This window comes from Lissotriton vulgaris, chromosome 7 (assembly GCF_964263255.1).
Source record: "Lissotriton vulgaris chromosome 7, aLisVul1.2, whole genome shotgun sequence".
NCBI classification, from domain to species: Eukaryota; Metazoa; Chordata; class Amphibia; order Caudata; family Salamandridae; genus Lissotriton; species Lissotriton vulgaris.
Window position 1 is genome coordinate 329297784 of NC_141695.1, and position 12610 is coordinate 329310393.

The 12610-nt window shown below is 46.4% G+C and overlaps 1 protein-coding gene across 1 annotated transcript in view; it reads right to left on the reverse strand.

Moving 5' to 3' along the window:
- LOC147701495 (transient receptor potential cation channel subfamily M member 4-like) overlaps positions 1-12610 on the reverse strand; it is a 1534183-nt gene that overhangs the window by 635880 nt on the left and 885693 nt on the right. Inside the window, exon 13 of the mRNA XM_086929348.1 lies at positions 10312-10441. Coding sequence (XP_086785474.1) covers positions 10312-10441 — 130 coding nt within the window. The remainder of the gene's footprint in view (positions 1-10311; positions 10442-12610) is intronic.

The following is a 12610-nucleotide window of genomic DNA, read 5'->3' on the forward strand; positions in this document are numbered from 1 at the left end:
TCTCTCTCTGTAACTGTCTCCCTCCCTCTGTCTCCCTCCCTCTCTCTCCCTCTGTCTCCCTCCCTCTCTCTCCCTATGTCTCCGACCCCCTCTCTCTCCCTCCCTCTCATTCCCTCTGTCTGTCTCTGTCTTTCTCTGTCTACCTCCCTCTGTCCCTCTCTGTCTGTCTCGCTTCCTCTGTCTCCCTCCCTCTGTCTGCCTCACTTCCTCTTTCTCCCTCCCTCTGTTTGTTGTACTCTGTCTCCCTCCCTCTGTCTCCCTCCCTCTGTCTCCCTTCCTCTGTCTCCCACTCTGTCTGTCTCCCTCCCTCTCTCTCCCTCTGTCTCCCTCCCTCTCTCTCCCTATGTCTCCTTCTGTCAGTCTGTCTGTCTCCCTCTGTCTGTCTCACTTCCACTGTCTCCCTCCCTTTGTCTGTTGACCTCTGTCTCCCTTCCTCTGCCTCCCACTCTGTCTGTCTCCCTCCCTCTCTCTCCCTCTGTCTCCCTCTCCCTCCCTCTCTCTCCCTCTGTCTCCGTCTGTCTGTCTGTCTGTTTCTGTCTGTCTGTCTCTGTCTGTCTGTCTGTCTGTCTCCCTCTGTCTGTCTCTCTCCCTCTGTATTTCTCTCTCCCTCTGTCTGTCTGTCTACCTCTGTCTGTCTCCCTCTGTCTGTCTCCCTCGGTCTGCATCTCTGTCTGTCCCCGTCTCTGTCTGCATCTGTCTGTCCCCGTCTCTGTCTGCATCTCTGTCTGTCCCCGTCTCCGTCTGCATCTCTGTTTGTGTCTCCTTCACTCTCTCTGTCTCCCTCCCTCTGTATCTCTCTCCCTTTCTCTACCTCTCTCTCCCTCCCTCTGTCTCACTCCCTCTCTCTCTCCGTCGCCCTCCATCTCTATCTCCCTCTCTATCTCCCTCCCTCTCTATCTCCATCCCTCTCTAGCCCCCTCCCTCTCTCTATCTCCCTCTCTCTCCCTCTCTCTCTCTCTCTCTCTCTCTCTCTCTCTCTCTCTCTCTCTTCCTCTCTCTTCCTCTCTCTCTCTCTCTCTCCCTCTCTCTCTCCCTCTCTCTCTCTCTATCTCCCTCTCTCTCTCTCCCTCTCTATCTCCCTCTCTCCATCCCTCTTTCTCTCTATCTCCCTCTCTCTCTCCATCTCCCTCTCTCTCTCTATCTCCCTCTCTCTCTCTATCTCCCTCTCTCTCTCTCTATCTCCCTCTCTCTCTATCTCCCTCTCTCTCTCTCCCCCTCTCTCTCTCTCTCCCCCTCTCTCTCTCTCTCACCCTCTATAAAAGATCCAGCAACCTAAGAGACCAATTAGTGTCCACTCGCCCCAAGCATCAAAACACTATGGGACCACACACCATCCTCAACACTTAGCGCCTCCCAAAAGTCACGGGACACTATCCCTGCAACGATTGCAGTGTATGCCACCTCACCCGACACACCAAAACCCTGGACCTGGAACCAGGTAGAACATGGACCCAACTCGACCACACTAATTGCAACTCCAGCAATGTAGTCTATCTCCTGACATGCCCATGTGGCCTCCGCTACATTGGTATGACCACACTTAAAGTACGCACACGAGTGGTGGAACACAGAAGTACAATCAGATGTAAAAAGAACATTAGCAAATTGACAGATCATTTCCTCAACTTCAACCACACTCCCAACGACTTGACTTGGACCGTGATTGAACAATTCAGCACCGACAGGAATGACAATGACAAGTTCCTTCTTAGCAAGGAACAACGGTGGATCTACCGCCTTTCCCTCCATAAACATGGACTTAATGATGCCATACCATGGAACTCCTTAAACCTGTGACTCCCACTATATGGACTAACCTGAGACCTTAGCCCCCATGAATCTGTGCAGCCCACTGTCTGGGCAACAACTGACTGCCCCACCCCCTCGGGGGGCCCACTATACCTACTTATCATTGCGCCAGCGCCTCATTATTTTGGTGCATTCTCTATTGGCACCCCAACAGCCCCGCACTGGGGCGCTAATGCCCGATCATCCTCACGTATGTCTCATTGGCACCCCGGTTGCCCTAAGAGGCACCAATACCCAGCCCCTAATATGAGACATCATTAGCGCGATACCAAAAACTACCACGCATGCGCAGATAATAGCCCTCACTGCGCATGCGCCAAGGTGTCTCCACTCCACACATGGGCACCGGCACAAGAGTCTCTCTAGCATTTCTTCTCCAGTTGCCGGCACTTACGATCAGTATTTAACAAACGCCGCAACCCTCCCTCAGGTTCCGCAGGCTGATGGCGGCACAACAGGTACCCTGCAGGCATTGACCGACACTCTTATGAGTATGCTGAACACTACGCATCCACCGGGTAAGCGTTTCTCTCCATACAGGGTTCTAACTCTCAGTGGTCCCTTTCAGGGTCAATCCCCTTGCCGATTCACTCCAGGAGGCATACCAGGCAATTCACCAGCGTGAGAAAATTTTTTACTTACGCTCATGACACCTGTGTGTGTGATACTCTCTTTCTAGCCTCACCACTCCATGATCTCCCGATAAAATCACTAACAGCACCACCCATGCTGTTACACCTTCGCCGTGCTATAGTCCTTCCTCCCCACGAAGCAATTATAAACCGGCCATAATGTTATGTTATGTTATAAAGTCTTGTATAGCGCACAGCTGCCCCAGCTAAGGGGCGTCCCGGCGTCTAGTGACCTTAAAGACATATGCTAATTGACACTTCTGTATGTCCCGTTTTTGTTCTACATGTCTTGTCCTACATGTTACATGTTAAGGTATGCTTGATGAGGGAATCCCCTCTTACACTAAGAGCACCTTAGCGAGTGCAACACATAGTCGATTAACACTCACTTAATAATAGAATAGAATATTTTTAACATTGCACTCACTATCTTATGGTCCTGAGGAAAGACAGCATAACAAAGGGCGCTGGTTGAAACATGTCGACCTACACCGGATGTAGGTGGTCTTAACTTCATCACCACAACGTCCCACTGCCTTGTTTTAACCGCTCACGGAGACCCCGTTTTTAAAATCTAATTTACCCTCGGGTACTGGGATCACCCTGAAGCCGTTTTAATCTTCACTAGTTCACTCACCACACTGCACTCTCAGTAACATACCAGCTCCGCTGTAATCAGGCGTCGTAGCACACCCGGGACGCGTTAGGTGTCACTGGGTGGGCCCAATGATGAAGCATGCCACCAACTAGGTTGGTGGGTGAGGGCTTCATTAACACCTACTAGGTGCCTGCTGATAAATACAGCCTAGAGCCCTACATAGGTCACCCTTGGCTAGTCCTTGTTGATATCATATATAAACCCTTGGGGATCTGGACTAGCTATTTAGTCCTCCCTCTCTCTCTTGATATACGCATTAGTGGCCTTATTGCCAGTGGCAGACCTACATTTGCCCCTACCAATAACCCACTTTCCAACAATGACATTCACTGAAAACGCACTGTTAAAACACACAGTGCACTGAAATATATCAATTATGTTGAACAACACCTACAGCACATTACATAATTCAAGGTTGAACGCCCTAAGCAAAACACCTAACTGGAGAACAATACTGGAGAACTGCGAGCTATATTCTAGTTAGATCATTATTTTAAGATTAACTTTCAACATAAACCCATCGGAATCCAGCAGCCAGTTCTTACATCTGACAGTCATAAAGGACCCCTTAAATGACATCTGCAACTTTATGTTCTTTACTGTCCAGACACTATGACAATCCACATGGGGCTGGTCCATTTTATGTTTGATATGTTTGGCACTTGCACCATTCCTGGCAAACAGTGCATTATATTCTTCTTTCCAGTCAACCTCCTTCGACCATTGGTATCTTTGGCTCCAGAGCCTTCAGCCAAGTGAATGACCCTGTCATTTACATCTCGGTTCAGAGAAGGGGAGTAATTTAGTCCCACTATTTTTCTATGGACTGTTTAGGTGTACATCCATCTAAATTGGAATGCATGAGGCTATTTTATATCTAATATCAGCTGGAGTACAGACTGGAGGCACTAGGAGGCGAAGGGGGACAAAAGCATCCGAAAGTGCCGTTTTCAAAGATCTCGAAAGGAGAGCCTCCAGTATCCGCGACACTGACTTGACGGGTAGCACTTTTCAATAACTCCAGTGCAATTGTCACAACTGTGTGAATAAACTGTGTTGATGACCACCATGAGGATATCTTTTTAAATAAAAGCACCAACATTCCTTTTTTTAAATTAAACCTGTTCTCCAAGTGACACTTACTGAAATACTAATCTGCACTTGGACTCAAGTGTGTAATATTTGGTAAACAGACATAATATCGAATCCAAAATATAGACTGGACATAATATCGAGGTAAAAATATAGACTAGACAAAATATCGACCAGACATAATATAGACTACAAAAATATCGAGTTATATCGATATTAATAGCCAAAATATTGAATCAAAAATATAGACTAGACATAATATCGACTAGATAGAATATAGACAAAAGAAAATGGAAAATAAGGTAAGTTTTTACAAATTTTTAATAATTGTGTAATATAAATCTGTAGCGGGTAGTGGGTTTATAGGGGAATAGGGTGGGAAGTAATTTAATAAGTAATTAATTAAGTAAATTAATTAAATTGTTTAATTAATTAATAATTGTCCATGAAATTAAAATTAATTGGTAAATAAAAGTTATTGGTATAGGAAATTAAATTTACTTGGTACTAATATTTCTATAAATTATAATTAATTATGAAATGTTGCCTTTTTATACTGTTGCACTCACTGGACTGGGAATAGTAATTTTTAACCTTACGCTATCCAACGCTTTCCCTACTGTAGCACCCACTGGAGTGGGAATAGTAATTTTAACCCCTACGCTATCCAACGCTTTCCCTACAGTTGCACCCACTGGAGTGGGAATAGTAATTTTAACCCCTACGCTATCCAACGCTTTCCCTACTGTTGCACCCACTGGAGTGGGAATAGTAATGTTAACCCCTACGCTATCCAACGCTTTCCCTACTGTAGCACCCACTGGAGTGGGAATAGTAATTTTAACCCCTACGCTATCCAACGCTTTCCCTACTGTTGCACCCACTGGAGTGGGAATAGTAATCTTTACCCCTACGCTATCCAGCGCTTTCCCTACTGTTGCACCCACTGGAGTGGGAATAGTAATTGTAACCCCTACGCTATCCAGCGCTTTCCCTACTGTTGCACCCACTGGAGTGGGAATAGTAATTTTAACCCCTACGCTATCCAACGCTTTCCCTACTGTAGCACCCACTGGAGTGGGAATAGTAATTTTTACCCCTACGCTATCCAACGCTTTCCCTACTGTTGCACCCACTGGAGTGGGAATAGTAATCTTTACCCCTACGCTATCCAGCGCTTTCCCTACTGTTGCACCCACTGGAGTTGTGGGACACCCCCGCGCTGCTGCGTGTGCCCCCAGTGCCTGCCTCTGCCTCAGCGCCGGCCTCGCTGCCGCCTTGAGCGATCCCCGTTGGTTTTGACCCATTTTTGCCCAACATTTGTGCTTGTTTCTTTGTGTGCCGTCAGATCGTCAGCTCATCTGTTTTCCCCCGTTTTGACCTGAATTTTGCCCGACATTTGTGCTTGTTTCTTTGTGTATCGTCAGCTTAACTGTTTTTCCCCGTTTTTGACCTGTATTTTTGCCTGTATTTTCTGTGCCGTTTCCTCTTAGTGTGCTGACCCCCATTGTGCATTGTGCCTGTCTCCTTCCTGTTTGCCCGCCTACCTCGCCGCCCTCCGCTCTCCCTCCCCGCTCCCGCTTCCCGCCACCGCCATTAGCCCCGCCCCTTTCTCTTCTGTTCCCTCCCCGCTCCCGCCTCCCAGCTGCTCCGCCCACCCGCGCACTTCGCCTTAAATGGCGACCGTGCGAACGCGCAGCGGTCACGCGCAGCGGGCGCGCCGATTGTGCGCCGAAGGCGCGCCAAAGGTAAGCCCGTCTACGCCCGTCCGCGCCTGGACCGCGCCCAGTGCCAGGACCCCTGGCCCCCGAAGAGCCCGACCAACCCGCCTGACGTACTCCGCCGCCACCCTCACCGCACTCAACACCGGCCGACTCCCTGAATGCCACCAAGCCACACCACGACTCACCCACGGACCTTTCAGCTGCCACGCCTGCAAATTCTCCTGCATCCGGACCAGACTCGCACCAGCACCCGCCAAGTTGAACACCAGCAGCACCCACCTCAAGTGCATCCTGCTCAACACCCGCTCCGTCCACAGACACGCCATCGAACTCTGGAACCTTCTAGACGCCACAGCCCCTGACGTTGCCTTTCTCACGGAGACCTGGATGAACGCCTCTTCAGCTCCCGACATCGCCATCGCTATCCCAGAGGGCTACAAGATCGTCCGGAGGGACCGAAACGCCAACCAGATGGGAGGAGGCATCGCCATTATCCACAGGAACACCATCCGTCTCACGACCAGCACCGACAACACCCTGACCAGCGCCGAACACCTGCATTTCCAGATCCACACCAACCCGAACACCACCCTCAGAGGCACCCTGATCTACCGACCCCCCGGACCATGCACACAATTCAGCGAGGACATCGCCGACTTCGTCAGCCCGCATGCCCTCCCCTCCGCCGACTACATCCTCCTGGGAGACCTCAACTTCCATCTGGAGAACAACAACGACCACAACACCAGCACCCTGCTCGACAACCTCGCCAACCTGGGACTGAAGCAACTGGTGTCCACCCCCACCCACCTCGCCGGACACACACTCGACGCAGTCTTCTCCTCCAGCACAGACATCGACTTCAGCCACGCCACAGAGCTTCAATGGACGGACCACAGCTGCGTCCACTTCACCTTCAAGAGAACGACGACCCACCACCACCAACAACAGGCCGCCCGCAGAAGCTGGAACAAGATCACAGCAGACCAGCTCGCCACCTCCCTGAGCCAGCACCCTCCTGCCAGCTCAGCGGACCCCAGCCAGGCCGCCGACAACCTCACAAAGTGGATCAGCAACTGCGCGGACGTACTCGCCCCTCTGAGGACCCCGCCTAGCAGACCCGGCAGCAAGAAGGCTCCATGGTTCACCGACGAACTCAAGAGCTCCAAGAAGAATTGCCGAGCCCTCGAGAAAGTCTGGAGAAGGGAACCGACACCGGACAACAGGACCCCCTTCAAGCTGGCCACCCGGAAACACCACCAGCTGATCCGCGCCGCCAAGAAAACAGCATTCAAGGACAGGTTGGACAACAACGCACACAACTGCAAGGAACTCTTCAACATCGTGAAAGAGCTTTCCAACCCCAGCGCAGGAAACAACGACATCACCCCTTCGCAAGACCTCTGCAACTCCCTGGCTTCATACTTCCACAACAAGATCGCGGACATACATAACAGCTTCAACAACCAACCAACGCACACCATGACCGAACAACCACCCCCCACCACCACCCTCCACGCCTGGACCCCGATCAGCACCGAAGACACCATCCGCACGATGAACTCCATCCCTTTACCCCTACGCTATCCAACGCTTTAGCTACTGTAGAATTCACTACAGTTGTTACAATAAATTTTAACCATTTTGCTATGCTACGGTAAAAATATTATATATGTTTATTTAATATTTTTTTTAATATAAATATTTATGTATTATTTTAGTTATATATTTTTTTAATTTACAATAAATATTTATTAATATACATTAATGTATTAATTTTAAGTAAGTTTATAATAAATATATTTATTATTACATTAGTTTTAACTTAATTTAAAGACATTTAAAAAAACGATATTTTTACAGTCTATATTTTAGTAACTCGATATTTTAGAGTCGATATTTTAGTACTTACCTGTTTAAAGATAGCCGGTCGATATTTTGTCCATCGATATTTTAATTTTGATTTAATAAATTTTTTATTGATAAAAAATATAAGTGGAATATACATTTGGCAGTTCTTATATACAGTCCATTTGTGAATGCGCGCTTTTCCTTTGGTTTTCCCCCAGGTGCCCCCCCTTCTCTTCTTCTCTCTTTTTCTCCTTCACTCTCCCCTCAACGATATTATGGTAACTCGATATTTTTGAGGTCGATATAATTTCAGTGATCCGTAATATTTATATAACATGTAATATCACACCCATGCAATTTATTATATGAAGGGTTTGGATGATTGCACTGTTACAAGTAAAAAACAAGATGAGTTACTGCAGTGACGGTGCAATAACAAAATCTAACTTAGATAGTCGCCGATGGTTAGGACTCTTATAGAGTGTAAAGCATCAGAGGTATCCTGCAACTAATTCAATACGGCAGCGTTTCCCAAACTGTGGGTTCAGACCCACTGGTAGGTCACAAGCTGAGCAAGTAATATTGAAAACGATTAGCCATGTTTGTGCGCTGGTGGAAAGATGCTGAACAATGTCCCTAAATCCAGTTTTAAAACAGACCCTTGATAGCATTCCCAAGCTGGACTCCAGGTGAACTTTGCAGTATTTGTTGCTGCTGTTTTTCTTTACTTCACAAGGCCATTTCCGCAGAGAATGAGCCACACACCCATATCAGGTATGCATGACTTTCACACTAACGTCCAAAACTGCCAGCTTTGTAACTGGGGAACCAGGATCCAGTCTCAGCATTGGCTCAATATCCTTTGATTCTGGGCAAATCATTTACAGCCTAATTCATGAAGCCTAAATCGGCTCGCAAAGGGCCAGATTCTGAGAATCTGGCCCTTTGCGAGTGCGATTTTTGCATTTGGGATTCAACATCCCAAATGCAAAAATCGCTATTTGCTAATTCGCATATTTGCGAGGAATTACATTTAAGGAATCTCTATTTGAGATTCCTTAAATGTAATTCATCATCCATTTTCCAATTGCGAAATCGCAATTTCGGCCCGCAATTTACCGCGAGGTCAAACCTCGTGGTAAATTGCGAAAACTCAGAAAAATGCATTTAAATGCATTTTTCTGAGTTGCATGTTACACACACACATGTCCTTTGGACATGTGTGTGTGCAACACCTGTGTTAATTTCCATTGCAGGGGTGCTACAGGGTGTCCTTTGGACACCCCTGGCACCCTTGTACTCGCAATCTCATTTGCGATTAGCTAATTGCTAATCGCAAATGAGGAATGACTCCCCATGCATTCCTATGGGCCTTTTGGCCCATAGGAATGCATGGGGAGTTATTCCTTATTTGCGATTAGCAATTAGCTAATCGCAAATAAGGAATCAGTGGGAATCGCAATTAATATCGCGATTCCTACATGAATACCGTTTTGCGAGTCTCAAATAGCGATTCCTTATGATTCGCTATTTGAGCCTCGCAAAACGGTACTTTGATGAATCAGGCTGATGATCTTCTGTGCTTTTAAGAATTGAATTTGACCCTGTGTAATGTAATCTAGTGCTCATGTAAAGTGCTCCAGTGACCTGGGGCTGTGTTCATGATATACAAAACCGCAAAATAAACATATATGAATCCAAGATGCACTAGTGGGCCTTGTTTTAACACAAAAATGGATATGAGGACATACCATACTCTGCTGCAGAATGGTCTTCCCAGATTTGCTAAAATCACTAGTATCAATGCCTAGGTTGTTCAGAAGCTTTGTGATTTTAGTGAACTGATGATATAGGCCAGTATTCAATGCTGAAAAGAGTTCCAGCACCATCTTTCAGTGCAGTTCACCATCTGCTACTTTTATGGACAAATTAGTATTTTGGCAGTCGTCTGCTATCGAAGGGCGTTGTCAGGGGTGTGATGTTTGCAAACAATTGCTGTTCTTCGATTAAATAAAAGATTGTCCCGCCTCATGCCCATTATAGTTAGGGGGGTCGTAAAAGTCTGTCATTCTAAAAATATGGGACACGTTCTAAAAGGTTTCGGAAGCACTGCACTACCGGGGTCTATGTCATTAGGGATAGACACTGGATGCTGGCCATTTAGTTCGGTACCTTGTGTCAGGATATAGATTTCAAAAATCCTACTCTGTTCTGAACCAACAGACTGTGGGGCTCAATCCAAACAAACACTTTTCAAGGTCAGGCTCATCTCTCTTTAGATAAAATAGTTGGATATATGACTTGACATACTTAGAGGGTCAGTGTCATGAATAGTCAGATACAGTGTTACGAACTGGTTAAAGTCACTCTTCTGATGTTAGGGCTGCTTCTTCTACACAACCCGATGGCAAATGTTAAAGTCTCTGAACTCCAGACGCATTTTTTACCAACAGTAGTGACATTAATGACAAATCAGAAGGCGAAATCTAAATGCAGTTGAGCTATTTGTGAAAAACCAACTGAAAATGTATTCCTAGTAACACACCGACAGCCAGGTGCTCAAACTTGGCAGCCAGTTCTCGCATGGCTTTCGATTGTTCAGCCTCCTGATCCATCCGGGACATTTCTTTCAGGATCTTGGTGGCGGCGAGAGCAGAGCTTACAGCATCGGGGCCCTGGGGAGAGGTAAGAACAAGTGTTACTCAAGACTTTTCTTGTTTATTCTGCCTGTGTGTATATTTAGTCTTTGCCTACTACTCAGTTAAAGACTTACTCATTCCACATGTAGTTAGAGGTACAGAGAGCAGACAGTACCAAGATGTGAACAATACAGGGAATAAGATTTTTTAGGGTGGAGAGGGTGCAACTATTGTTGCGAACATCCGCTACAGTATTTGATTCAAGCCAACAGTGATTTCAGGATGTGCGGACAAATTTCCACAGCCCTTCCAAGTGCTACAAATCGTGCATTAGAATAACGTATTTCTGGTACTTTTTCCGCATTACAATTGCCTCAGATTGTCACAAAAAGAACTGTGTCCTGAAGTGCAATAGTTCCAGTTTATCGCTTTGCTTGAGTGCTGTTTTCCAAACACCACAAGATGGCGAAGAACGAACTTCAGAGATTTGAAGATCAAAACACAAAACCACACACTACTCAAACCATGGTATCCAGCAGATGTGGATTTCCAGCCACAAAACAATTGCTCTAAATATATATAGAGGGTGCTGGTTGCTGATTGGTTGTATTCTAGGTTGGTCCTTTTTTAGAAAAGGAGGTATATAGGCTATTAAATGCATGGTTGCCTCCATGATAGCCTGTAAAGTTCTTTAATTACTGCTTTATTTATATTACCGTGGGACTTCCACTTGGATGACGGGGAATGATTCAAGCATGTGAATCTATGAAAGATACCCCAATACTGAATAAAGTAACATCTACTACAGCACATTTAAGATCTATATGATCAGCTATTAATAATTATTTTTCAATTTTAGGTGCATATATATCGCACATTTCACAGTATTTGCAAACTTCCAAAGTGCTTTATTAATCTCGGCCCAGTTTTTGTGCTTATAACAACTATTTCCCATTTTATGCCTCGCCTACGCAGCGCGCATGCGCTACAAGGCAAAAAGACCTTTTGCGATCGCTTGGGCTTTTCACCCCAAAACGTGCACGCGTTCCAAATTCGGTATTACCGATTTTTGCTACATCGCATTTTGGGATTTTTACCGAATCGTTATTTACCGATTCGGTATTGTTTGCTTCGGTGTTCACCGATCGGTAAATAAGGAATTGATGATGATTTACAGATTCATTATTACAGACGGCATTCGGTAATACGTACATCGCACAGGGCTAATTACCGGTTAGTAAAGCCGAAAATTACTGATTTTCGGCTTTACCGACCAGTATTTGGCCACCTACATATGGCCCTTAGTAGCGCTGTTAGTTTTTGCCTCTGTGATTGGAGTTCATTTTAACCTCCATTAAAGCCGCCAACCTAGCTTTAGTGAAAACTCTACTATAGCTTCACATGCAAATTCTCCTCACCTTTGTATGGACAGGATGCCCATGATTGGTTGCTTTGGGAATTCTCTGTGGCAGGTAACCAATGAGGGCAGTCAGGGAGGATAAATGGGGCCAGATTTCCAGAGGTGCTGCCTGTGGTGCTGTGTAATTATCGTCGCAGACAGCTGAAAGCAGCAGTGTTTACAGTTTCCCTGCTGAGTCTCTGTCTGTTGTGATTGCTGCTACAGAAAAGACGCTGATTTAATGTAAACATTCCCCATGCCCTGCTGTCAAATTACGGAGATGAAGGGTTTTCCAACCCACAGAAAAGATAATCTGCATTTTTAAGTACCATTTTAGGTCCATGCAAACCCACCACATGATTTTAACAGCATGATTTGCATTTTTAGGTCTTGCCTACGCAACGCGAATGCGTTGCATAGGAAAGGATCCTAATGCCATTGATTGCCTTTTTCAGGCTAAAACGTGCACGCGTTCCATTGCCTTCAATGGCAGCGCGTGCACGTGTGGCGATTAACTTGCGGGAGCGAGTGCGGCTCCCGCAAGGTAAACAGCTTACATTAACTTCCGGCCACGCCCAGTGACACCCTTTTGAGTGGTGCCCTCAGCGTTGCTTTAACTTTAGCAGCCGCTTGGCTGTGCTTTTCTTTTTTGCGCTTTTTCTTTAAGTCCCATGGAAAAGCTGTATGCGAACGCCCAATGTGCTCACCTCCTGGATCTGCAGCTCTCTGCTTGCCTATTGATCGCCGGACAACCTAGCTGGGAAGTTAGTTTGAGCAGGAGCACGGTGTCCCAGTAGCGGCCATTC